The sequence below is a fragment of the Corvus kubaryi genome, unplaced genomic scaffold, assembly GCF_017639235.1.
Source record: "Corvus kubaryi isolate FWS band 111438036 unplaced genomic scaffold, C.kubaryi_AGA036_p1.0 37328, whole genome shotgun sequence".
NCBI classification, from domain to species: domain Eukaryota; kingdom Metazoa; phylum Chordata; class Aves; order Passeriformes; family Corvidae; genus Corvus; species Corvus kubaryi.
The window spans coordinates 810,867-838,787 of record NW_024581106.1 but is presented as its reverse complement, the minus strand read 5'-3'; the positions used below and the strand labels follow the sequence as shown (position 1 = coordinate 838,787).

Sequence of the window (27,921 nt, the reverse complement as noted above, 5' to 3'; positions counted from 1 at the left end):
ATTTTATGGATAAGGATATTGAAGGATATAGAATTTAAAGAAATTCTGCACAGTAGTTTCTGAAATTATAAATCAGACATTTACATCAAGAACCAAGTCTGTAGACCTGCATATTCCCATTTACTTAGGAGACAGATTAATTTAATAAAGAAAGTTCAGAACCTAACTTCCCTTTTCAGAAACTGCCTTTAAGCCCTACTGTCACGGGTATTTTGACCACAAAACTCACCCTGAGAGCTGATATTTTGTTTTCTGGCTGTTTAATTTGCTCCCTTCCATTCTCAGTTTCTCACACTACTTTAGAATAAATATAACACTACGCATAACTAAGTTCAGAGAAAAGCAAAGAAGGTAAAACAAGGGACGAGGATTATTTTATTTATGAATGCAAAAATTCCAGGATTTAACAATAAAATTTCCATGCTTCAATAAGCTAAGTCAGAAACAAAGAAAGACATTATTTTGTATTGTTTTCTGGTTAAAATCTGAGAAAAGAATCTTATCCATAAGCATAGTTTTTTCTAAGACTGATACTGCATACAAGCCCAAATACTTAATTCAGTTCTACCAGTTTTAACATATCTGTGGGATTTCCAGATCAAATCTTTGCATGGTAAAATGAGATAACAGATTAGCAATAAAAATGAGCCCTGCTGTTAAAGAACAGGGTAACAATTTTATTCTTCTCTTTATCTGAAGAAAATGAATTTTGAAAACTACGTATTTTCTTGAGTAAATAAATCCTCTTCTGCCTCTTTGGTCACAAGGATATCTAAGGATATTTCAGCTACTGGGATGTGCTTTGTAAATGAGAGAAGCTGGGAGGGAATATTAGATTCACTCTAGACCATCTTGTTGAAGGTTACTCAGAATAACCTAAAAGATGTAACAACATTCTGGAAATTCACAAGCAATCTTTTTGTTCTGGACCAGGAGCTGCTACTTCATTGATTTTCAGAATCAAACCTGTTGGCAGCATAGTTGCAGTTTTTCAAGTACAGAAAGTTTTCTGTTAATTAACTTTAATTAATTTCTTGAATTTTTGCTGCTTCTCAGTTTGATGCTGTGGGCTTGCTATGCTAATGAATAGTCTCTTCCAAATATCTGTATCCACATTTTCCAAACATTTTATTTTGCAAATATGATTTATATATTTAGTGTAACTCATTGGCAAACTTGAGAAAGAGGGCAGGAAAGGAGGTCAACTTTGAAAAGCTGTTAACGAGGAAGAAGGAAAAGTAGTATGATGTGAAGGATGAGCAAAAGGAAACTGATACTATTCTAGTGATCACAAGCCAAATGTAGGACCATAGAGTACAGCACAAGTTATTTCTCCAGGTGCATTTTTAATGACAGCAGAACTCAGTGTCAAAAATGAGGAAAAGAGCAAAATTTAACGGAGAAGGACAGTGTTCTCCAACATACTGATTTCTGAATGTTACAATCTGATATTGCTGCAGTTAAATACACCAGGCTTTGTCAAAAGCCTTTAAGAATTCAGCCCATTTAGCCTTGTGAAATGAAGGCTCTGACTTGACAGCTGTTGATGAACATATCAAGGAAGTAAACATCATGAAGGGAGAAAAGCCATTTAAAATAAAGGACAGCTAACCACAGATAACCTGGATTTAAGTCAGTTCAGCCTACAAATTATATAAATGAAAATACGGGGAGTTTTTGTTTGGTTTTTTTTGGTACAAACTTACCAGAGAAACAGTTGGAAGTATCGTACAGTTTTAAGATACAACTTGACCAGTTTACAGAAGAGATTATGTCCTACTACTACAGCTGTTTTCAGTGAACTTCACTTGACATGAAGTCACTTTAGGAGCTTCTACCTCTTCACAGACACAATAAAATGAAATTAATAAGGATTTTAAGAAAAATAATTTCTTTTTTTTTGACAATGTTTCAGCCATAACTGCTGATGAATAATTTTTGATTTGAAAACAAATATTTTGATATTTTAGAACTTCTAGAAAAATAAAGATTTTTACTATACATCTAAATAACAGTTTTTCTTATCAGGTTGTTTTTAGATGCCTTCAATAGTCTTGATAGATTTATACCCACTACGCCCATGTTATCATCCACCTTCTTAAATGATGACAGCTATGGGCATTCAGAGTATAACCAACCAATGACAATACCAAAGGGATGAATGATTTGGATTTGTAGATGATTCTATATTTTTATAGATAATTGTTTGGCTGAACCTCCTCTTCCCTCACAAAAAAGCAGTGTGATATTCAACTGTTTTAATTGGTGATCTCTTGGTATAAATCATAAGAAGTGTTTACAGATAAGTAAAGACAAAGTGTTCTGAATTAGAAACACAACAGCAGTTGTAGGCACATTTTGAAAGCAGAGTCAAACCCCAGAATTTTGAAAAATCACAATAATTTGAACAATACTTCATCCATAATCTTTCAATGCCAGTTCAAAAATGGGTCTAATTTCAAATGAATACAGCACCTCTGTAATTAGCTGCCACAAAGTACCCAGAAACAAGAGTGTGTTTTTATTTACTATTTCCATTTCAGAAGAAAACATTAGTTTTCATTTTGAAATAATATATCTCCTCCTATATACAATCAAAAGCAAGGACATTTTCAGGGTTTACAGGAGGATGAGATACAAATGGCAAAATGCAAAGGCATATACCAGTAATAGACTGCAAAATCAATTTAAGAAGTGCAACTGCAGTTGTCTTTCCCAGGTTTTTAATTATGTGTTTGTTTGCCATGGTGGCCTAATTTAGTCAAGTAGATGAGCCAACATTAAAAGCTGGTAGGAGAGGTAAGTAATCCCCAGGGTGGGCTGCTTGTGTAGAGAGTTTAAAAGCTACATGTACAGAAGCGGAAGCCAAGGCAAATTTGAGAAGGGGGTCCACATGATAAACAGTGAAAAGCCAGCAAATCAAATTTTTCACAATTAGTTGAACAACAACTGTGACAGGTTCAGCGCTTAGCATTTTCATTTGTGTGCTCAAATTTGGTTATCCGTCCTCTTTTATGCAAATGTGATGTGACAGGAGAAGCTGGGAGCACTCAAGCAGGCCGATCACTCACAACAGGAGCTAGGTCTGTACAGCTGAGAGGTCTGGATTAAATGGACTGAGTGCTGATGGATAAATGACATAACCTAGGCTGAAAGCCTCATGAAGTGATTTAGAACTTCCACAAGATGATGCCCAGAACATAAATTATATTTTATCCTCAAATGTAAAAATAGAGGGGAGAAAAACATCAGCTTCTGCTAGTAAATAACCATGCTTATAATCTAGCTAAATCCAACACACTTGTTGTCTACCACAATAAGGAACTTGGGAAAACTCTAATAGGTATCTCTAATAATTGCTTATACACCACCATGTAACTCTACAACTCACTGTGATGTTTTTGTATGTACATGGGAGACTTGGAAAGCTGATTAGGCAATTAAATCATTCAATCTATTTTGACAGATGGGAGGATGGCTGATGAAATACATGCATAGACACAGAAAATGTTTTCACAATGTACTTGCAAGTAATTTGGTAGCATGAATTATCAGGTCCGAGAATTCTATCCTACTGCAGAAGGTATAATACTTAAGGTGATGTACTGTGCTAAAAGCATACTTACACATGAAGGGCTAAAGGATGAATTATCTGTGTAGAGCTCCCCCTTTGTCAGTTTATAGGAAACTGAAATTCTAGGGGAAGGCGTGCCAGAAAAGTATTGCAGCTTGCCCCTTTGACTACACCACTGCATTATTGCTAGGTTAATTTTCAAGACTGCTGGTAATACTCAGGGATAGTTCAAGAGACCTCCAAACCTTACTAGTGATAAGAAAACTTGAATAGAATCGCCTACATGAATTTCAACTTGAAGATTACTATTAATTTTCTTTAATAAGGTTTCTTCTAACTCTGTATCTCACAAGACTGCCATGTATTTTACACTTCTCATTAAATCCAATAGTTACTATGGTCTACAAAATTTTAATTGTTAATTGCCATTCATTTGTCCATTAGCTAAAGTACTAGGATTTTTGTTTTTTTAGCACCCATTCCCTCTTTCAGTTAGCGACATTCATCTCTAGAGAGGATGGATTCCTTGCAGAACATTGTTGACAATTGTCACTGCTTTGGAAAAGAACAGATTTTCCTCTAGGCCCCTTCATCTGCCAGTGGAAACAAATCATATTACCTGCTGTTGAACAAAGCTTGGCAACTCAGACACATCTGAATTAGTGAAACAAATGGGTCCAGCATACATCATAGGCACTGAACCCTATTGGGGGTTCCACAACTGTTACACTGTCAGGCCACAGCACCTCAGAGACCCAGATCAACTATCCCAAGACAGACTATTTACAGCAGAGAATGTGGATATGGTTGTCCTGTTTTGAAGCCTAATAGTGTGTGTTAGAGTTGTTCCATGCCAGTTGGCCTCAGCATCAGAGAACAGTCCCAGCCATGTTTAATTTACTAGTATTTATGTAGACCAGGAGGCTGAGTACCAACATTCCGACAGGGAACAAGACACTGAAATAACCTATGTCTCTAGTGAGTTCTACTAAAAAACAAAAGCTATGAAGACATGCTGAAATGTGATAGTGCTGGATAGGCAGCAGACTAAACCACAGCATTATTGCATGACATGAAGGTATTTGGAAGCCATCACAGTCTACCACCTTGCAAGATCTTCAGGCAAGTTGCTACAGGCAGAAGTTGGTGTTTCAAGAACATTCATGGGCTTTTCTCACCATTCATTTGGTTGTTGGGGTAGAAGAAAAATTCAGAAGGGCCTAGGATACCCACATCAATCTAAAATACCATTCAAAATTCATGCAGAGGGTTCCTAACACATTGTTCCCATAACCACTATACAATACTAAGCAGAGTGGTTAGAGAAGACTATTTATTTTTTGTTCAGACATTTGGAGGAAAACCAACAAAATGCTGAGTTCTTCAAAAGCCAATGTGTATTTTTACTAGTAACAGGTAGCATTTGAGGATATTTTAGAGATTTGCATATGGATCCATGGAGATAAAAGTAGATAATTACTTTTCATTGCGATTTTTGGACTCCAATAAAGATTCAAGATTAGACTCTACCTTTTTTTCCACATAAATATTTTAATTTTGAATGGTTTTGATTATCTGATTTTAGAAAGCAGTCATCGAAGCATACATAACCTCTCTCAGATAAGACAATGCTAGGGATAGCTCCTAACACTTTAAAGGTTCAGAACAGTTCCAAGTCAGGTCAGAGAAAGAAGGTCATGACAAGACCATTGATTCTTTGTGCAGCTGGAGAGATATCTGAAAGGAGTTAGGTACTGAAATTCTTTGCACTTCTAAAGGTTTAATTGACACAAGCTCTTGCTAATGTAACCATAAGAGTTTAGATGAGTACCTTTCATCATATTCTGCAGCTATGATAACCAAAGAGGATTCCCTTGTCCTGTATCATGACAATAATTCAGCATCATGCAATTTCCTACCTAATATTATGATCTGCCCATTTAGTTGCTCATGTAACTGCTTCCTAATTTGTTCACTCAGGCAACAGGTTAAACAGCTTAAAAACCAGGAGAGTTCCATTACTTAACTTGTTGATGTTATCCTACCTTACTTGGATGAACAGGTTTGAAAAGACAAACACACTCCCACGTAACGCAGTTCTTGCTGCTCGAAGCACGAGCTCTGGCGTGCCCCAGGTCAGAGACAGTCCAGCTGCATTCTTCTGCGTGTCGCAGAAGCGACTTTGGCATCAGGAAAAGAGCTGCTTGCTGGGCTAGCTAGCTGGCTTCTCGGCAGAGGGAACATGGCAGGGATCGGCTCACATTAGCTCGGAGACAAAGGAAGAGAGAGGCTGTTCATGTCTCACTCCTAACAGGTTTATTGTGAGAAGTTTCACAGCCCGAACAAACTCGAGAGGGATGGAATGTGATGGGATCCTTCCCTGAGGCTTGTCCTCAGTTTTATAGGGAATTTGAAAACCAGTTACAAGCCAGGGGAGGATACAATGTAACAAGAGCCACTGTGGGGGGAAACCGAGAGGCGGGAGTTATAACAGAGAACCAGTGAACAACGGAGTAACCACGAATTTTCCTGAACCGGGGGAGGTGGCTCGTACCCGGGCTCTGCCCAGGGGGTGCATCTTAGGCTTCTGAGCCGCCCCCTGACCCACCCTCTAGGTCTGCCTCTTCGGGAAACTCGATCCAGGGGATGGGCTGGGATTGATTGGCATCTCGCTGCCCCAGCCCTGCAGTGGGCTGGGTCACCACAACACCCATGGACTGGAAAAGTAGTCTTTCAAAAGAGAAACTGACTGTTGACACAACATGCTCCACAGGGACTCATAACAAGGAACACTAAATTCTGCAATCACCAAGCCATGCAGAAGTAATCAGTAAAGTGAGGCTTCTCTAAACTTCTAGGTATCTTGGATGATACTTTAAAGTTCCAGATGGAAGCCTCTGTGAAAGTACTAGGCAGACAATCAGTATTTCCTGGCCCTATTCTCTGGATTTAGCAGTATTTCCCAAATCTTTTACAGCATGCCTCGTCTGCAACAAACTAGGCTACCCACAGGTGTGGCAGAGAGAGGATAGATTGCAGGAAAGGAGACCTGCACATAAACAATTGTTTGGCCAAGAACTTGAAACCTCAGCTTCCATCTGCCTCAGCACCTCTTTCTAGAAATTTAATTTCACCAACACCCAACAAAATTAAACAAAGCCAGCCTTTCTACCATCTAACCTAATTTCAAGTCCTACAGTGCATGATACATCCCTACACTTACTGTTTTCTTCCCACCTGCTGGGTTCTCTGACTAAGGTCCCTAAATGGTGTCAGAATTGCCTTTGTTCCTTGCCAATGGTTTAGCTTGTCTACACAGATACATTAGAGAAAATGATCTCATCTTGCTCCAGCCTAGCCTCAGGGCTGCTTCACCCATCTGGCAAAGCTGAGTTTTCCTAGGAAGTGCAAGTCCAAGCACTGTGGCTCTGCTGCACAATGGTGAGTAGAGGAGGAAACCCTGCTGCTGCTGCATTAGCACTGCACTAACATACAAGTCACACAGCCTTTGACACAAAGCTACCACACTCACAATAAGCTAAATGAAGATGCTAAAGGTCTGACAAAAATCTTTCATGGCTTCTCACACCTCTTTTGGAGGTGATCCTTGACTGATCTGAGACTGCCTTCCCCCCACCAGAACAACTGAGGGATATGCCAAAACGAGTAAGAGCTCCTACAGCAAAGTCCCTGTTTGTAGGGCTATTAAGAATGCAAACGGGTCCAGAGAGTCAGCTCAAATGCAGGGCCATGCAGCTTTCAATTTAGTGGGTCACAGATGAACGACAGCATGTCCTGTGTTTGTGATGAGTCCTGTGCAAGTGCAAGGCTTCTGTTCTCAACTGCTCTTCTGATCTTCTGTGGAAGCACTTCAGCTTCCACATTCTGCTCACTAAAGGTTTTATTAAATGTTTTGTCCTGGCTCCTGTAAATCAGGGGAAGAGAAGAGACAAACCAAGAGTTGAAGCCAAACATACGTAACCAAGAACAGCACAGTGGTGTGGGTTTTTCCAGTGAACGTAGCATGGCTTGAAACAGAATAATGGGACGAAGATGTCTACTGATCTCACCTCCTCACTCCTGCCCCAGCATCCCCCACCAGTAACATCTTTTCAGTCATTTGGCAAAGTAGATTAGGAAGGTAATTCATTTGTACTATCCCATTTTTAAAGCATAGCCCAGTTCCTCAATTACTACATTATCACTCAAATACCTGCTGTGTCAAGCACCGAGGATGGGCACGAGTGACCAGCCAGGGTCCTCTCTGATCCTGGCATGGAACAAGACTATAAGAACATTTTTCACAACTTAGTGCTGGCCATCAAAGAGTTAATACTGCTTTATCTAGAAAATGGATTATTGAAAAACACTATAAAGTTCAACAGTGGGTAGAAATTATTTCACAGAAAGATTCAAATGCTAAAAACTAGCTCAGTATTTGTTAATTCAGGGTGACTCCAGAGAGTAATTCATAAGCTTCTAAATTAATATTTTTAAGGAGGTCATAAAATGTGAACTTTAGTAACTGCTACAGCCAATCAAGGTGCCATCAATCTTGCCTTAGACTACTTACACACTAGTCATTACCTACTCAAATTACTTTAAAAGTTTAACAAAAGCTTATCTACAGATAGTATTGTAGCATGACATACTGCCATCTTAAAAATGGTAGTGTACTGAATACTCTTGGTTAATATTTTAGGTATTTCAGATTCCAATTTCTATAACTTATTCTCTGTTTTGTCTGTGTTTTCCTGGCAAGCTGTCTTCAAAAAATTCAATACACAGTAGATTTGCAGAGAAGAGCTACTAAAGAGCAAAGACCTCAGTATTTTTAGTAGAGAAAGGATTACAGAAAACAAGGATGGAAAAAAATAGTACTTACTTTAAATTCACTTGAAAGGATATTTGGAGACAGTTCAACACAGGAACTGAAGAAATAAATATATTTTAAATTATTTTAATATTAAAGTTATTAGAACATAAATTTAGTGAAGACATGCAAATAATATTGTGGGAGTTCACCAATACAAAACTGCAAATACAGAGAGAACTAACCAAATAAAACTTAACAAGGTCTAATATAACTTACATTCCTTAATTTTTCACTATGTATTGACAGCAAAAAGTTCTCTGTATCTTCTGTTGTATTGCCAATATCCTTACATAACTTCTAATAGAAAACTTATTTTATAATTCAGGTCAGGCAGTAAGTCTGCTGACCTGCACTTTGCTTCTTCCACCATAAAGGCTACAGCTATTGCTTTTTGCTCTTTAATCTCACATTTTTCACTAACTGAATACTCTCACAGATAAATTTGGCTACATCACATTAATACATCTAAATACACAATACACAGGATGTTGCTTCTGGGAACAAAGAATTACAAATACTAAACAAGAAGAGGTAGTTTTGCAAAATATCTGATGAAATTTTACCACCGGGGAAAAAAAAAAAAACCCAAACAAAACCACAACCCTCCTGTCCCACCCAAAACCCCCAAACCTGAAACCAAACCAAACAACAAAAACCAAACAAATAAACAAACTAAAACCCCAACAAAACCAACAAAAAAGCAAAACAAAGAAAAAATCCAACAGAAGTAGCTTGTAGGACCACCGGAGTCCAAATTTCTGAATTCTGGAAACAAATACTCAGCAATTATTGACTTAGTATTTTAAAAGTAGACTGATTACCCCACAGATACTGAATATGTACTCTTGGATGTAGCAGGAAAATCAGATTTTTATTCTCTCTATAGAAAGATTAACCCATTTAAAATGTGTTCAAGTACATAAGCAGTTATGAGCAGGTAACATTTGCTTTCATTGTAAGAACTTGTTTGAAAGATGGTCAAGATTTCAATTACTCGGGTGTAGAAAGTCCACCTTTCTTAAGATCTATACAAAATTCTATGCTGCAGGAAAGTTTTCTAAGCCTGCTCACTTGCTTACTGGATATTTCTATTTTTGTGTTCTTGATAAAATTTCAAATTCTATTTAACCTTACACAAGTGTTTTTTTGCCTAATATGTGAAGGATGGTACAACCAATAGGGGAGTTTTGAAAACAGCATCAATGGAAAAGTTGAAGATTGTAGAACTATGCAAATAAATAAATAGTATCCAAACACACTCTGTTTTCTGAGGTAAAGTAATACCACAGAGAAAGTAGATGGAAAAATATAATTAAAAATTGTATCAAAATACTCTTTGATTTTCTATTAAACTGGTAGAAATATCACATGGGGGATGTATCATTTTAAACATTACCTAATACCTCTCTGTGAGCAGCAGTGGGTAAATTTTAATAATCTATAAGATCTGAATGCAAAGAAATAATCATGAAAAATAAAACCAAATAATTTTTACAACCAGAATTCCTCTTCTCACAGTCACTTCTGGTAAGTTTTCCATCTTTAGGTGAATTCAAAGATACCGACTTCTTGCAAGTCTTGCAGCATTTTGTGATGTTTATCCACAGGTGTTGATACAGAAGCCCCCTTCAAGAAAAAAAGAGACCATATGATAATCTCCACATAGCTATTTTGTGAGTTAGGAGGAGTGTAACGAAATCTGTGGTGCCACAGCACTTTTTGACATTGCACTAATGACTGAAAGGGAATAGAAAACAACACAGAATGAGCATACGTGTCCTGCACGGTGTTGGCCTACATCTGATTCGTGTGCATGGGCATTGCACTCTCAGACTTCCAAGCTGCACAGTCAGTGTTCCAATGCATGGGCTACCAGCAGCTTCCTGGTGCACCCAGGCAAGACAGTAAGAGACAGTATAGTGGGTGCACAAGGATGAGCAAGTATTCCACATCATAGCTGAAAAATTGTTTTGTGTAATTACAGTGCACCAGTTGGTGGAGCTACAGTAGTAATTATTTGATGTATTTAAGATGAATCTATCATAAAGCAAATATGACTGTATACAGTGGTGAAATTTATTCTAACTATGTTAGGCTGGTGATTTCTTTTGTAGTTTATATGAAAACCCAGTGTTGTGTGCCATTTCTGCCCCCCTCCACTTTCCAGCAATAAGTTTTATCTTTCCCTATTCCAGAGCACAAACACGTTTAAAAGATTAATTCTTATGAAAAGCTTTGACAAACAGGATATAGCTACCCAAAGTTTTCTGTAAGTTCAAGCGTAATCTATCAAACCTAGTTCAACTCCCAGAGCAGAAAAGGCAACGGATACATGCCTCTTGCAACACTGAAACATTCTTCTGTTTTATTCAGATTTAAACACCTGGAGTCATGTTTTATCATTGGTACCTAAATCCAAAGAGAGATACTTTGTCTCAGTTCACACAAATAGAATTTCTGCTGACATAGTAGAGATGTATACAGGTTTTTGCAAGAAATGCAAATATTAGCATGAGAACTGAAACAGGAAAAATATCACAGAAGTGTTAAAATGGGAGCACTTTCCAGCTTTTGTACTTTACTTGTGTAGCCATAGTGCCCTCTAGCAGCCGAAAGAGAAAATACAAGGCTTTATCTCAAGGAAAAGAAAAAAAAAACCCACGAAATCAGAAGTAGGGTTTTTTTTTAAGCAGAGAAAGGACAGTTTGCAAATGTGAGGAAGAACATTTCTTCATGTTAAAACAAGGTACTTTAAATGGAAAGGACACTTCTCTTGGCTTTTATGCAGCAGAGCTCTGCAGAACTGGGAAGCTCTATAAAAATGAGGGTTTTTACCCTAAAGGCATTTCTGTGCTTTGGTAGATCTCAGCTACACCATACATGCATTAGCAACATGCACATGATTTTAGCAAAGGACATAGATTTTTACATGCATAGATCAACATAAACTTTTGTGAAGTCTTTGTCTTCTCTTTGGATCAAACATCTTTATTGCACAAAATTTTGTGCAAGACGAAGAATAAATTATGACCTTTAAAACCCAAGAAACTTTTCTCATTTCCCTAGAGAGCCAGTTATTGGTTAGAGAGAAGAGTTCATATGCCTTAGAGCTGGGAAATATCCTGTCTGGCTGCAGACCATCACAAAAACATTTTTGGGAAGCTAGTGTTTCTTTTCTTTTTGCATTTAAAAGAACACTAGCTTTAAGAAAGAGAAGTCATTCTTCAGGACTGGGAAATGAACATCTGCACTGTTGAAGTTTGGGGCCTGTAAACATTTCTAATTTGAAATAATCGTCACAGCTTGTCAGGAGGAACTGTAACCCATTTACTTTTCTCCCCTTTCTCTGAAAACAAGTGTATATGGTAGATGATACAAAAAGATCTGATTTTTTAAAGAAAACTTTTACCCATCAAATTACTATAAAACATTTATGCGCATCTGCAACACAAAAAAATAAAATAGTGTAAACGAGTAAAAAGACTATTCTACCCTCTCTGTGTCCAAGAGGTCAAAATGAAACAAACAGGCCTAGTGAAAACGTTTTTCAGAAAAATGTATTTTGAAGAGTACACATCTCAAACTTTATTATTCCATTTGCTGATAGGGAAATGCTAAAATCCAGTTCATCATGTAGACCAGACAAATTTGCTAAATATGGTATTCCAGTCTTTGGCAGAGAGAGGCGAGAAACTGATTTAGTCTGTTCTGCTAACAAAGCAGGAAGGATCTTGGAATTCAATAATTAAAACTCTAACATCAAAATTACTACAATATACCACTCAGATGAGATGATTTTCAAAGACATCAACTGGTCTCAGGATTACAAGCTTACTGCAAGAAGAAGAAAAAAAAGTTAATCGTCACTCACACAGATCAAGAACAAAGTACAATCAAGATAAGTTCTAGCATTAACACATATAGAAGGATTTTACAAATAATTATCTATTAGGAAAAATAGATGCTATGGGTGGTATAGGTGGTATGTTCTTGAAATCCTTCTCTTTAGAGTTCCCATTAGATGTCAAGAGAATTCAAATAAAGATTGAAATCACCAAAGTCTATTTTTGTTGCAAGTATTTTTGATATCCTCAGAGTTAAAACACTGTTCAGAATAAAACATGCAGAGGCATACTTAAATAAAAAATAGTTATTTTATAAAAGTACAGTATTTAGGTACCTGTGTAACAAGCACACTAGTGTGTTTATAAAGGTCTACATTGACCTCTTTACACTGAGTCCACAAAAACTAAAGGTTCATCATCCCCAAGGATAAGTTTACAGCTATATTGGCACATTTGAGAAAGATGAAGCTTTTTTCTTTAATCTTGATCAAGAACTTTTACTTTGTCTGACTTAACAAGTTCATCTGAAAGTAATCACGTGCTATTATATCAGTACAGCTCCACTCAGAACAGTATGATGAAGAACAATAAAATTGTTTTGACTTTCACTTGTTTTCCCAGAAACCCTTCAAATTTGTTATTTGTTCCAGTTGTTCTAATCTTAATTTTTAATTGTAATTTATTGTCCTATAAAAGATAAGTAATGCAGGATTAAATCTGACTATATCTTCATTAGTTGCAACATAAAAAAATCTATGTTGAATTAGAGTAAATGAGGCACTTCACTGAAGGTCTCTGCCCCTTTGTATTTCTTTTATGTATTCGTACAACTGTAGTGTATGACTGGTGTTAAGAGAAGGAAAAATATAAGTAGTACTGGCCATAAGTGTTGCTTCAAAGAAATATTCTTGTTAATTTATTGTTTTGCAGAGATCATAATATAGTCTGAATTACTGACTCCCATTACTTCAAATTTTTTGTAGTTCAACCAAATGTGGTTTTAAACAATACTGCCATTGAACTGCATGTCAGCTCACATCTTACTCAAGCCCTTTAGCATCCAAGTGGAAAAGAAAATACCTTCTTAAATGCTTACCTTTTATTCCATGGGAATTTTGAAAATCTGTTTTGAGGAAAACCAAGCCAGCAGGATGGTTTGTTGAGTCAAACAAGGAAGGTGACAACAGGTTTCACTGAAAGCTAAGTTAACAAGGATCTGACTGAACTGAAGTGACAAGCGTTGGCTAAGGTAGTAGCAAAAAGATGGAAGGGAGCAGAGCTAGACAAGGAAAACAGAGCAAGCCAATCAAATGAAGAAAATAATTTGATAATGACAGAAATCTGTACAGAATCCATTCAGACTGCAACTGGGACAGAGTTTTCTTATGTTGAATAACACAACCACAGATTAGTTTTGACTGAAACAAATATTGGGGGTTGGTTTTAAAGTGAGAATAAACCAAGTCATTCTGATCCAGGTGTTTTTAAACCATTCAGAATGTCACAAGGTAACAGCAGGGAATAAAATACACACCAGTAGGAAGTTTGCAGAAGGAAGGCAATAAAAAGAATTTTAAAAGGTTTCATCCCCTTACCAGCAAACCAGGGTGCAATTTCAATGAAGTGAATCTTAGATGGATGCATTACCAGGCTGAATTCAAAACAAACAGGCAAACTTGGAACACAAGTTTTAAAATTATATGATACAGCAATTTCAGATGATTTGTAAGAAGCATCCATGTAAAAAACACAGTTATAGTTGTCATTAGCTTGTGTTGAGTGACTGCAATGAAAAGGCAGGTTTGAGAAGCAAAGCAGGCCACACAAACACTTTATGGAGCATGGACAGTGTTTTCCTGTGCTGTACCTGTTCGGTAAGACAACACACAAAAAATTTCCACCTCGTGGACTGTCAATTTGGCACCCTTCAAATGTACTAAATTAATTAAAAAAGGAAAGTAGGAAAGCTTGTACTTACTTCAGTGAATTAGAACAGCTCATTCAGAGCACTGGATAAAAAGGTTCTTAAAATATTTTATTTTGCCTGAAATTCAGTGTAAAAGGAAATCAATTTCCCAAATACAATTCCTTATGGCAAAATGTAGAACTTAGTGTAACAAGCATGGCAGTCAATTGTGACATTTCAATGTGAAACTAGGACTATACAAAAATTTAAGTGCATATTTTTTGCAACAAGATATGCATACACATCAGGACAGAGGGGAAAACCAAACCAAATCAAACAAAAAGCTCAACAAAAAAAAACCCCAAACCAGGATCCAGTCCTTAAAATCCCTTCAATTGAAAAGCATGAACAAAAATTCTACAGCTGGAGCTCCTCTCTGGAATGCTACTACTTCTACTTTCCTCCATTCCTACTCTGGAATTGAAAAAAAAGGACAGGGACATGACTTACACCAGTTCTCCCCCTCCTCCCAGCAAAAGACAAAAACATGGACTAAAGAAAACACCCTCTTAACTGAAGTACTCTCACAGAATCATGGAATATTCTAAGTTGGTAGGGACCCACAAAGATCATGAAGTCCAACTCTTAGGTGAGCAGAAGTACAGGCTCATGTCCATCTCAGAGATGTAGAGACAGTGGTTTTATGATGAACTCATCAATGAATTAATGAGAGGGAAAGAAAACATTAAATCAAAACACCCCACCCACTACCTTCAGAACAAAAACAAAACCCAAGACTTTAATACTTAATAAATGGGTTTTCTTTTGAAAACAGTCCAGCAAAATGCCATTAAATGGATATAAAAACATGTCTTTGTGAGAGGTCATTTACTGCAAAGGAGTGGGGAATTCCCCTTCCTACGAAGCAAAGAAACGCCACACCTCGCATACCAGAATGACCTGTTAGAAAGAGCCAATGAAGATTTTCTGTGGGATACACTAATATTTCGTGTATTTTTGAATGGTGAATATGTGCTATAGTGTGAACTTAGGATTTTCCAAGTGTTACTTTTGAAATGAAAAAATGTAATCATAGAAACACAGGAATATAAAAGATGCATTAGTTGTGTACTCAAATTTTTAGAGTATCTACCAAATACTCTAATTCTCCTCGCATATTTTTCTAAATTATATTTCATTACTGCATGTTATTTTCATGGGATCAAATTTTCTTCTACAGTTGCACAGTGCAGAGATAAAAAAAAATTCCTTATTGTTGGAGTAGTATTCTATTTACCATTTGACTCGCATCACTTTAAATTCAAAACAACCAAAAGTTTTTATGCAGAGTACACCATGTGTTAATGTAAAGCACGATTGAGATTAGTTTCATATTTTCAGTATTATTTTAGTATAAGTGATAGTGATTCAAGCTCCTTTTGTGAACATGGGGGTGGGGGTTGCCATTTGGAATGGTCTTTTCTCTTTTTTTTCTTTTTTTTTTTTTTTTTTTTTTTGTCATTAAGGACCATTGCCTTTGGTTTTTTGGTTATTGCTTTTTTTTTTCTTTTTTTTTTTTTTTTTTTTAAGACCATTCCATTTCTTTATTTTTTAACATCTTAAAGTCATAAGGACTTATATGCAAAGCAGTCATACACTTTATCATTAAAACCCATAGGTAAAATACGTACACAAATCCAACAAAAGGCTAGTACATAGTAAAGCCTAAGCATACTACTATGCAATATTATGAATACATAACTTTAGAGACTTCGGTTTAGTACTGTTATCTATTCATTTCTGAAAACATTCACAAAGATTTTAAATGCAAATTTTCATTCCGTATCTGGAATAGAACAAAAATTATCTATGTTATAACAACTTTTGGTCATTTGTGTTTGACCAATTCAGTAAATTACAAAGAACCCAAAGAATTCTGTAACTTTCTGTAGAACTATGTAATAAAAACATTGCATATGTTCCTAGTATGATGTCTTTAGCATTCATTTACTGAAATGTAACTCAAACATCAATCTCTCAAAATGTATAACCAACCAGCTGCTTTTTAATCTATATCTGAATCCAGCTTCATCACAAAACCCCTTTTAATACAAAGATGCAGAAGTACATTAGGTAATACTAATGCAACACAGGTGCAGTTCTAGCATTATCATTGATCAGTTGAATCATCTTCTCCATGAACGAGATTCGTTCTCCTCTTCCTCTTCATCATCATCTTGAAGCAGCGAGTCATCCACCAAAGATTCTTCCTGAAACTTCAAGAGAAAAACGTGATACTGTTGTATCAGAAAATGTTAAAAATCAAAAGGCAAAATACAAATCTCTGGTATTTGCACTTTAATAAAAAAATTTGGTCGTGAATAGGTAAACATTAATGCTTTCAAAAAAGTACACTGGATGTATATGTCTAATATACATATATTACTAAATGGCAAATTAAACTCTTTTCTTTTCAACAGACTTCAAAATGACCATGACGCATGCACCTCGTCCTTAGACAGCTCTTCTGATTCTTCAACGTATCTATCATTCATGTGCAAACTGCTATGTTCCCATGAAATGTAATATGCTATACTGAAATCTAACGGTTTTTGCATGTTCACAGTATCTATGTTTTCATCCAAGAGCTTAATCTACCTGTCCTATAGTATCAAAAAGGTTGAATCTGGGATTTTTTGATTTTGACACCTTAATCAAGATTGAAATCAATATAAAAATTTAAATGATTGAGGCAGGGAGACAGGTATTTAGAGAAATTCAGACAAACTATATTACTATATTTTCAATTCCTTTCTGTAACAACATAGAAACTTGACAGACTTCAAAGCCCTTGAATGTAAGTTGCTTTAGTCTTTATCTACATATAGACACAGGGGTGTATATAAACTATCCTGTCTTGAAACTTTTTTGATGACCACACCTAACACAGTAAACTCTGCACTAGCTAAAGAAAGGACTAAAACACAAGGATATCTTTCCCTAGCAAAACTGTCCATCTGTTAGATAGCAGCTGTGGTCTTCCTTGCTTATTCTTTGTGTCTAAGGAATTGCTTTTGCTACAGTATTTCCAAATTCAGCAAGAGGTGTGAAGGTTGATTTGCAAAATTATGAAGTTTTATGAGAGGTAAGAGGCTCTAGGCTGAAGAAAGCCTAGAACTAAGCCTTCTCTCTTTCCTGTAAGCTCTTTAACAAGAGGGAGAAACTATCTTCATTACTCTTGCAGAATTACAGAAAGCATAGTTTCAAAGAGTTCTGTTGACACCTGACCTGTCGGTCAATGTATGCCTGCGTAGTCTGACCCTGACTAAATCACAGAAGCTTCTGAGGACTTAGATTCTTTCCCAGTATCTCCTGATGTTCAGTGAGCTAAAATACAACAGTGCTACAGTCAAAGAGAAGGAGTCCTGGGCAGTGCACAGTGCAGAACTCTACAAAGCACAAGGCTGAGTGGCAGTAGAGATGACCAAAAAGCCAGGCTTCCATATAGGGGAACAACTATAAGGAGAGACAATAACTGAGGGGAAGTACGACAGTATCCCTGTATATTAAGTATCTTAAAGAAAGCGAAGAGAGAACATGCAGGTGGCAGATGCAATAGAACAATACTTGTTCTGGGTAGACATAGTTGAACAGTAGCATTCCCTGTTACAGGACATTACAGATGTTATTCTGATTCCAAAGGAATCAGATAAATTAATACAATAAACATATATAAAGGCCTTTCAACTACAAAGACACCACATTTTTGACTCAAGAGGTCCCTGAACTGCAAACCCCTAATGATTAAAAGCTTATTTCTACTTACACATTTCATACTCTTCATAACGATCAGTTGTTGACTCAGCAGAGTCAATTCTTTTGTTAGGCACCCAGGTGTACAACAAAAGAGTCTAGGAAGACTAGATTTCATAATGAAATTAGCTGGCTACTCACCAGGGATTTTCTAAAGCACTCAAGTCCAAAAGACTTTCCTCTTATTTTCATAAATGGACTAGGAACCTTGTTTTGTTATTAAGAATCTCACTCAGCTGAATTATATAGATCCTTTTTTTTTTGTTTTTTTGTTGAGACATCAAGGTACTCAGTTTCATTCAAGTCTTAAGCCTGCTACCCTCTATAGCATAGTACTCCTCAGCTGAACTAACATGGTAGTGATAGATATGGAATAATGACAGAAACCTTTTTCATGTATTTACAACAGCTGCTATAAAACAAAGTTAAGTAGCAAGCCGACAAAACCACTGAGCAGCTAAAGGTTTTGAGCCAAGTTCAACTCCTAGGTATTTTCCAAAGGAATAATTAGCTGAGGCAGTTAAAAGGCAGATCTCTCTGTAGTCCACCTACCAACAAATCTGTACTTCCCTTCCTTTACTCTGCTGAAATGTTTGCATATCCCTGCATGCCTTTCCTCCATTACACAAAAAGTCTCAGTGAAGTGGCTGCTCAAGGAGACCTCTCAATAATGCAGACTCCTTGCATCAACACACTGCTGTTGATCTTCCCAGGCAGTAACTCCCTGAAGGAGATGTGACAAAATACCTAAGATGCTCTGAAGATTCCACAATGTAGTCTCTTGTTCACTCACAGCTCATGACCATCTGACAATGCTTGAGGTTTGTGTACATGAGGAAAGTAGCACTCAGTAAACTGGAATGCACAAATGTCTAATATGAATCCACAGAGGTAGAGGTATCTGTCATCAACTGGTACACAAAAAAAAAGTAGCATTTTTGGAGACAGACAGCAGACAAAGTGGCTTTCTTCAGGAAAAAAACAGAAAGTGAACACCACCAAGTGTAAGAAAACTAACCAAATGTGGTTATATCAAAGCAATTTCTGAAGCTGCTTTTATGGTAGATCTGCCAAAATGCCATAGGAAAAAGATACAGACAAAATACTCTCATCGAGTAAGACAACGTGCACTTCCACTTCAGCTTTTCTATGCCAATTATGTGGATATAGTTAACTGACACTAAATAAAATAGGAAGAAGATTGCTTGACTTTATCCCCAGCTGGCATTTATTTTTCTGAATTCACAAACATTGGTATTTTGAGTGTAATGAGTTAGATTGCATTAATACATATTGCCCCACTATTCCTACATTAACCAATTCAGGTTATTTGGACAAGGCTTTAGTATCTCTCATGGACCATGATGAAGACTAACACTCAGCAAAGGTACTTCAGATGTCTCTACGAAGTCAAAAAATGCTCTGAATTATTCCTTCACCTGTATCCTCCAAGCCATATCTCTCTATAAAGAGAAATTAAAGTCTGAAATATGGTCCTCTAAGAAATCAGGACCAAAAGCAGATGGCACAAACCTGTGTTTTGGGCAAAATCCTCAATCTCTCTCATCCAAGTCCAAATCCATGCCTTCCATTTTTTAGGTATATCCTCTACAGTTTTTTGTTGTGTAAAAAATGAAGTATTTCCGTAAGGAAAAGTAAAGTATCTAAACTTTTGACACCCTAAACCCCAAGAAATACAAAGAAGTCTACTTTCTGATATCAAAATACAAGTTAGATTAAAAAATACAAGTATGAATCCACAGATAAATTTTCTTTTTGAAAAAGCTGTATTATTTCATATTAAAAAAGAAAAAAATAAAAAATAATAAAAGCAAGCTTACTTCTTCCTCATCAGGTTCAGCTTCTTCTGTTTCAACAGCTGACATACTAGCAACAGGCTTGTTCCATGCCAACTTGAGCTCCTGTCCTTTGAAACGAGATCCATGAATTGCAGCCTAAAACGAGTTTAACCATCTTAGTTATATGTGACTTTACAAAAGAAAGTCTAAGTTGTGTTATGTTCATATGAATTACTGTTAACAGGTTAAATGAAACTACTTCATTCACTGCACATGGAATTCATACATCCTTTGAGGAAAATGATGAAAATACATTCAGAAGAAAATAAGCTTGGAAAACCATAAATAATTTGGTGATGTGGGTAACATACTGAACCAACACATTCCTGTTTTTCAGTATTATTTTGCTGGGTTCCTCATCTTTCAAAGACAGATACAAAACTGTTAATGTATAACTTACTGGAAAAAGTAAGACATCCCACAAATGATTTAATACATTTTAAAAAACCCAACAACCAAACAACTAAAAAAAACCCCTTTGTGATTACAATTTAATCTACTGGAAAATGTTCCACTTCCTGTAAAGCTGTTGTAATTGAAATGCAAAAATTTTTAACTTATGGGATATTCATGTCTTTCTAAGTACCAGCTGCATTAAGTGGATGCTTTGGAAATAGTATGTTCAAATTAAAGTAACATGAATGAGCATAACTCAGCGTTAGCAACATTCCGAAATAACCGTCATGGTCACAAAAGATTTATAGTACAATCTGAAAGTACAGCATAATGTGAAATGTAGAAACAATTACATGTTCAATGACATCTGAACATGAATTGTGTGATATTAAAGTCCCCAGGTATAAATTTTAAATCTGTACATATAAATTTATGATAAATTTAAAAGATTCTATGCTTATTAAAATGCAGCTCAGGAGCTTTTTGTCCATGGTCTCATCACAATGTCACACAACTAGAATGTTTAAAAGTACTTATATGTGACATTTAGGTTCAGAAATAACTTGTAATCTTTGGAAGAAATTACTACTACATAAAAATGCAACATTTTACAACAGGGAATCTCCCTCTTCCTTCCAGGCTAAAACATATATGATCATAAAGCCTAGGCCTATTTTCATTTAAGAAGCTAAAATATTAGCTGCATTTACTTCACAATTTGTCTCGGCAGAGGTTTTTAATGATTACCTTCTACAACTTCTCAAATTGCCAGCCTTAAAGTCTGCTTTAGTTGTAAACACAGACATTCCAGTGGAAATATATTTTTATATAAGAATATCTTAAAGAAAATACAGCTCTTCCTAGATTTGATGGAACCCCATTTTCATAAAATTTTCATTTAGTAATGAAGGTGAAATTATACACAAAGTTGTTTGACAATTAAAAGTTTTAATGCTCACTAGAATGTGGACATCTCAAACACTGATCATAAATCCTGATCCATCTAAAGTGATCCCCCACTTGCTGAAGCATATTCTGAACTTCACCTTGAAAACTCCACCTATTCTATTTGAGAGTGACTGAGGAAAAACACACTGCTTTTTAAATGCACTGAAGTGCATTCACCAAAAAAGTTAAAAAAAAAAAAAAAAGAGATGCATGTAATGCTGACTTCAACCTTACCACCAAACGTATGTTTTCTCCCCCTGTCCACATCTTTGTTCTGTGCTACCTTCCTTTTCAGGTGCTGCTTCTTCTTGTCTCTATACTTCTATATTTGGTTCAAAATACTACCATTCCCTGCTTTTTAGATATAGAAATTCAGCAAAAGAAGAGAAGATGTTCCATGCCAATTTTTAGGCAAAACGTGTTCTAATATGTATTTTGCTGATAAACAAGCATCTGTAGTCAGATACTGAATAGATCCTTGCAATGAATCATACTCCATCTGGGAGAAGTAAAGACTTTATTTGGACAGTCCATAAAAGCAGATTATTGTTCTAGGTGACCTATTTTTCTTGTCAGGGGAGTAGAAGTTTCTCTCTATACTTAAGAGTATTTCTTATGTAAATTACAACGTCAAAGAATATGAAGCTGCATGAAGACGTACCCAATACCAGGAAGCACCAAAACTAAAATCCCAACTTTAATTCAATTCATTTGGGAGTATACTAATTACAACAGCTTTCATCTCTGAACAGAACTTTTGTTCACTGTAGAACTGTGTTCCTTCAGTACAGCTGTACAATACTCTTTTACCCTATCAGTCAGTATACACCATGTACCATTAATTGTACCTCCTTTTTTACAGAATAAATACTATCTCATACAGTTAGTGCTCATCATTGCTATAGCTAAGAGTTTCACAAACAAAACAGAATTCTGTGTTTTTGTAAAACATCTTTGGCACATGGATCTCAAAATATCTAACCATAAATGATACTCTAAGTGTTCAAAACTATTGACCTCAGTGGCTTAATTTGCATTGTAAATAGCAGTTATTTCTGTCAATCAGGTCACTGGCGTCTCAAGATGAACAAGAGAATAGCCTGGCCAGGTATGAAAACTGTGTTCAGGTAAACTCAAGATAAAATTTGTGCAAAATATAAACATAAAATGAAATCTTTCCATACAACCATACTGTAAATATGAATCCATTCTTTCTGGAGTCCCTACTATTTTCAGGAATACTCCCTCCCAACAGTGATGCAAGGATTTTAAAGAAAACAAAATCATTTGCAGAACAACTATATTCATTGTTTTGTTCAGGATCACATAATGCCTATACCATGGACCAAGTAAGGCAAGAGTCCTGCTGAGCCAAATGTATAAAGTCCTAATGATCCACACGTAATGATACTGAATTATAATGTAAGTCAACTCTGGATTTTGGTTTCTAAAAGTTACTTCTGCAATTCTGTGCTTCTGTAATTTCATAAATTTCTAAAAAATATGCTAAAAAGGGGGAAAAAAAGAATCAGATCAAATCCCATTCACACTACCACAGGTTTTCAGACAAAGGTAAACAAAATTGATCCCAAAGCAAATATATAGGTTCACTCTGCAGGATGTCAGTGAAATTTCTGGAAGACTATGAGGGTACCAAGTCTTCAGGTGAAAAAGCCTGGCAATTAAACAGATAAACCCAGACATCTAAGCATCAATTCCTAAATGTTTCTCTTAATTTCCCTCATACATCCTACACTTCACTTTGCTATAAACTCTTAAATTCCTAACTAATTCAGTATTATACAGTTCTGACATTGTTGTTTAATTAAAACTTTTGTATCAATAGATTTAAAATAGCTAGCAGTATTACATTTAATCAAATACAGAAGTGTAACATAACCAGAAAGTAGTTCAATGCTGCAGTGTATTTTCAAGAAAGACTATACTCACAGCTTCAGCTTCTGCTCTTGTTTTAAAAGTAATCACCGCATGGAGAGAAGAGTCGTCTATCTGGCAATCTTCAATTTCACCATATTGCTTTTGATAAATAAATTTTAAAAGAAGTTTAGTAAAATAGTTCTCCACCTCTAAAACTGCAGTCCTAAATCAAACGCCCTCAAAAAAAAAGTAGATCATTAGAACAGTGTATATTTCACAGTCTTAATGCCATTGTATTTGTCTTAGCCAAGAATACAGTTACTTGTACTCGCATTTCTAAAACACCGAAGTGCTTTTGTCTCTGGATTTCTCAATTCCTACAGGTATGAGGTAAAACTATGATAGATATGATTCCACTAGCCTATTATAAAACTCTTCCACAAAGAAATATTTCTTAAGAGTCAGGAACTGTAGAAAGAGTTTCAAAACTTAACTGTATTTCAACATCTTAATAACATGAGCCATCTCTTCCACTAATGGCCACTATGGTACTGCTACCTTTGATGCTGCCATCACTGTAAGCTGCAAAGACCAACAAAAAACCCCATCTGTGCAAGTGGACTGCACTGCTGATGTGCACAGTTTGGTATCATACCACAGAAACAGAAATACAGCTCAGAGTATTTTCAGTGGAATTTGGAGGAAGTTTAAAACAGCAAACTTGCAACCCGCAAAATTAAGTAATTGATCTTCTTCTCAGTGTTATCCTACTAACACTGTGAATGAGATTTTATTTGCTCATATTATTAAGTTCCTTTTTAACGAATATTTTGGCTTGTTAAAGATATTAAGTTTCCTGTAAAAAGAAAGACAGGTCCCTGTTGGATTTTTTTTTTTTTTTTTTTTAAAAATCCTCTTGCATGACTGCCTGACAGGAAATATTAAGTACACTGAATGGAGTAGAACTTAGTGGACAAACTGGCTCCTGGACTTCTCCTTTCAGAGAGGACCACTGCAATTAAATGTTGGGGAAAAAACCCCAAACAAACAAGGGGGAGGGTGGTACAGATGGAGAGTCACATTATATTCTTAGTATTTATTCCACAAAATAAACAAACTTGCTTTTATTATACTTTTTTTTTTAAATGGAGGATAAGGGCTTTTATAAATTTATGTTGATTTTTCGCCATTATATTTGCAAAGAAAAATTTGCTAAAAATTACGTATATCACTTTATCATTTTTTAGACTGAAAACAGAAAAAAAAAGTAGAAAAAGCTCTGACTTCTTAAGCTTAAGTACATGAATAGACAGAAATGTTTGGATGCCTTTTCAAGATCTACATATAATTGCACAATTTTCACTCTGACTCTTAAATTCAAAGTTGGGGAAAAGCACTAAAAATGCTCAAAGAAAATTTTCATTAAGCACTTGTTAAGATACTTCAACAAAGATAAACACACTACAGGTACCGAAAATTTGGCAATAAATCAACCTTTGTTCTCACCATCCCTTCAGCTATTTTACCTTTCTGTACCTAAAAATATGTAAAAAAATTACATATATCCTAAGCAAATAAATATGACAAGCCACTTTCTTTCTTTTTAAGAAAAAAACCCCAGCCTTGTAAATGGTATGCGATTACAGGTACAACTAGTTGAAGCAATAGTGTAATTTTCCTATTTTACCTTTTCCTAATGCATCCTCTGCATATCATGCTAAAGATTCATTCCTACATAATATTTCCAGATGAACTGAATCAGGAGAAAGCAAGTCACTCAACAGAAGAATGTCATCCAAAGGAAAAAGAAGTGAAATTGTGACATACCGCAAAATGAGGCAGAAGATCTTCTCTGTCGCTTTCGGTAAACGCAGAGATTTCCAACGCCCTGGGTCGATGATCCACCACTGCGTGCACAGGAACTCCTCTGCCTCGGCCCCGGCCTCGTATTCCTCTGCCTCTGCTACGCGATGCACCCCGACCTCTCGCGTGAACCCCTCTACCGCGAACTGAAGAAAGAATCCCTCGCTTGGCAGCCTAAGATGTTTATACGTAACATATTGAGAGATTAAAATTCACACCCTACATATTTAGACAGAATTAACAAACACATATTCTGATGTTTCCTAAAATAACATCCCCAAGAAAGCCCCAGAAAGAGCAGCTTGCAGGTCTTAAAATAACGGAAGGTGAACATTTAAATAACATTCAGAAGCTAATTAACTAAAAGTTAATTATTACCAGATCAATAATAGGATGGAAATAGGAAACAAGAACCAGGTATCAAAAGAGCCCTTATCTGTGAAGATTAACTCCTCATAGGAAAAAGAAACTGCAGTACAACTGAAATTCCATTACCAAAATTTCTTGATATGGTGTCTAACTACTTAGTCTCTTTATTTTGTTTATCAATTTGTCTCTGAAGTTCAGGCAAGACTTTTATTCTGACCAGAATTAATGCAGCTTAAGAGCTTTTGGCCACAAAACTGTGAGATGTGAAACAAAGGCTTCTAAAGGGCCCCTCCCAAGACAAAATATTCACTGAACACTTGGCTCTAGACACTCAATAATATCCATTCCCACAGTACCTGTGTGTATCCCTTCTAAAGAAGTGGCATACACTCTTCAAGAACAATCAAAGGGGCAGTGACACTGACAGTCATTTAAAAAATAATTTGCAAAAGTTACTCTAGGTTTCAAAACCCCACTTACAGGTATCCAATTTCAACGTTTATAACAGGGAAAAAAAATCTTTTCAAATGCAAATAAATCTGCCATGTGAATCAAATATTAAATGAAATCATCATGTTTTTAATAAATCCTACAGTATTTACAACCCAAACAGTGATGGCACTACTTTAACGGATGTCAGTGACACCCCTCATGAGATCAATCTCTTAAGCTTTATACGTTAAATTCTTCAGACAATTTTACAATAGTATCTGGTTTGCTTTTTATTTTTTTATAAGCAAAATTCTGAGTGGTTTGGGGTTTTTTTAGTTTTGTTCTTTGTTGTGTTTTTTTTTAAACATTTAAAAATGTTTAAATGAATAATTTGGGGCACGCTGACTCAACAAACAAGCTGTAAACTATTTGGATTTTCTTTCAGTAAAGGCAGGGTCACCTGGAACAGAAAAACAGGTTATGAGTCAAAGAAGCAACACATAAAATATTGTGGGAGTCAAAGTCAGAAGCACAATGTGTGATTAAACTGTTTTTTAAAGAATTTTTAAGAATACTGAAGAATCAAACAAACATCAAGGGGAAAAAACCCCATACACCTCTTGTAATTTGTACAAGGGATATATTTCATGCTGTTCCCTGAAACATGTAAGTGTACATCACCAATGACCTGTTTTTCTCCATCTACTTCTGCTAGTATTTGCTAAAGGCTTCAGAAATAATTTAAATATTACTGTCCTGAAAGAGCTCTTTTTTTACCAACTCAAAATACAAACAGACTTTATGAGAACTGGAGTAGGACTGGCGTGCTCAGCTATGACGTAACTTTTTTTTGAATGTGCACCTACTTTTCTATTCATATTTTACATGTCATTTAAGTCACATATATTCTGAAATGTAGAATTTATAAACAAGCTTTCAGTACACTTATAAAGTACTACTCACCATCAGAAAATATATTGTTAACTTTTGTGTCATCTCTATTTAACTGGCTTGGTTTATTAGCAAAACTATTTTCACAATTACCAAATCTGCATAACAACTTAGTTTTAAAGTAAGGTTTTAATGCAACTTCGCCGCACGTATGTGCACTGCATTCATAGGCAGTTATACACAAGACATGACCAAACTTCATTAAGACAAGAGCGATTTAAGCGAAACAGTAGACCTGCTTAACAGTAAAAAGAGATAAGATTATCAGGTGATTTAAGCAGGTATTACACAAGCATATAGGTAAGAAAGTGCACTATAACACAGAATAACACCCACAGCATTCGTAATTTCTCAAAATTAGACACACATATGAAGAATTTTTTACGGCCATCTCCATTTTCTTTTTAAAAGCAAGTACTTGAAGAAAAAATTGTGTTTCTATACACTGAATACTTCTTGAAACATTATTTGTTTTTTTAAAGTTATCCTCTTGAAACCAACACTGTAATAGTATTACTTTTGGCACCTCAAGCTTTTTGATTAATCTCATTAAGAGGATGCTAACACTTAAGAATAGAAGATTAGGCAGTGTTTTTTTAACTCTTCTGTGCCAAACACAGAATGACCTTCAGGCAACAATTTAAAAACACTCCATGTTCTCAAGAAAGCATTACTACCACACATCTATAAAATATGTCATCTAAATAGTTACAGAATTTAAGCAGATTAGCAATCACGATTAAGGACAACACTATTTCTGAATTCCACTGAAGTAGTGGAAGTGTTTTTTTAAAATATTATTGCTAATTGTCTCCATCTACATGCAACTTAATACTGTACTCTGGCTAAAACCAGTTCATAATACAATACACAAGCTAATAAACATAAAGGAAAATATTTGATTAAAAGTTAATTGCTACAAAAGAAGAGACAAACATACTTCCAGCTGTAGTTCTGTATATTTTCGTCTTAATTCAGTAACTTCCTCCCCAGCTTGCATCTTCTTGTATAAATCCAGTTCAGTATCTAGTAACTCTTTCTGCATCTAAGAAATTGTTATGATAAATTATTAAGTTCCACAGTTCACATTCTCTACTAAGGGAACAATTGTTCAATAAAAAGCTGTAACTTTTCAGGTATACTGCTTGTTACACTGGGTTTCCACCTTCAAAAACAAACCAAGCACAACCTAATTTTTTCTCAAGATACAT

At 35.8% G+C, this 27,921-nt stretch overlaps 1 protein-coding gene across 5 annotated transcripts in view; it reads right to left on the bottom strand.

The window, feature by feature from the left end:
- Positions 1–14,309: 14,309 nt before the first annotated feature.
- RBM26 (RNA binding motif protein 26) overlaps positions 14,310–27,921 on the bottom strand; it is a 52,450-nt gene continuing 38,838 nt past the window's right edge. For all 5 annotated transcript variants that reach the window (XM_042029594.1, XM_042029599.1, XM_042029597.1 and 2 more), the window contains 5 exons: positions 27,651–27,755; positions 24,923–25,132; positions 23,168–23,254; positions 19,856–19,969; positions 14,310–16,477 (listed from right to left, as the gene is read on the bottom strand). In XM_042029594.1, coding sequence (XP_041885528.1) covers positions 16,388–16,477; positions 19,856–19,969; positions 23,168–23,254; positions 24,923–25,132; positions 27,651–27,755 — 606 coding nt within the window. In that variant the 3' untranslated portion in view covers positions 14,310–16,387. The remainder of the gene's footprint in view (positions 16,478–19,855; positions 19,970–23,167; positions 23,255–24,922; positions 25,133–27,650; positions 27,756–27,921) is intronic.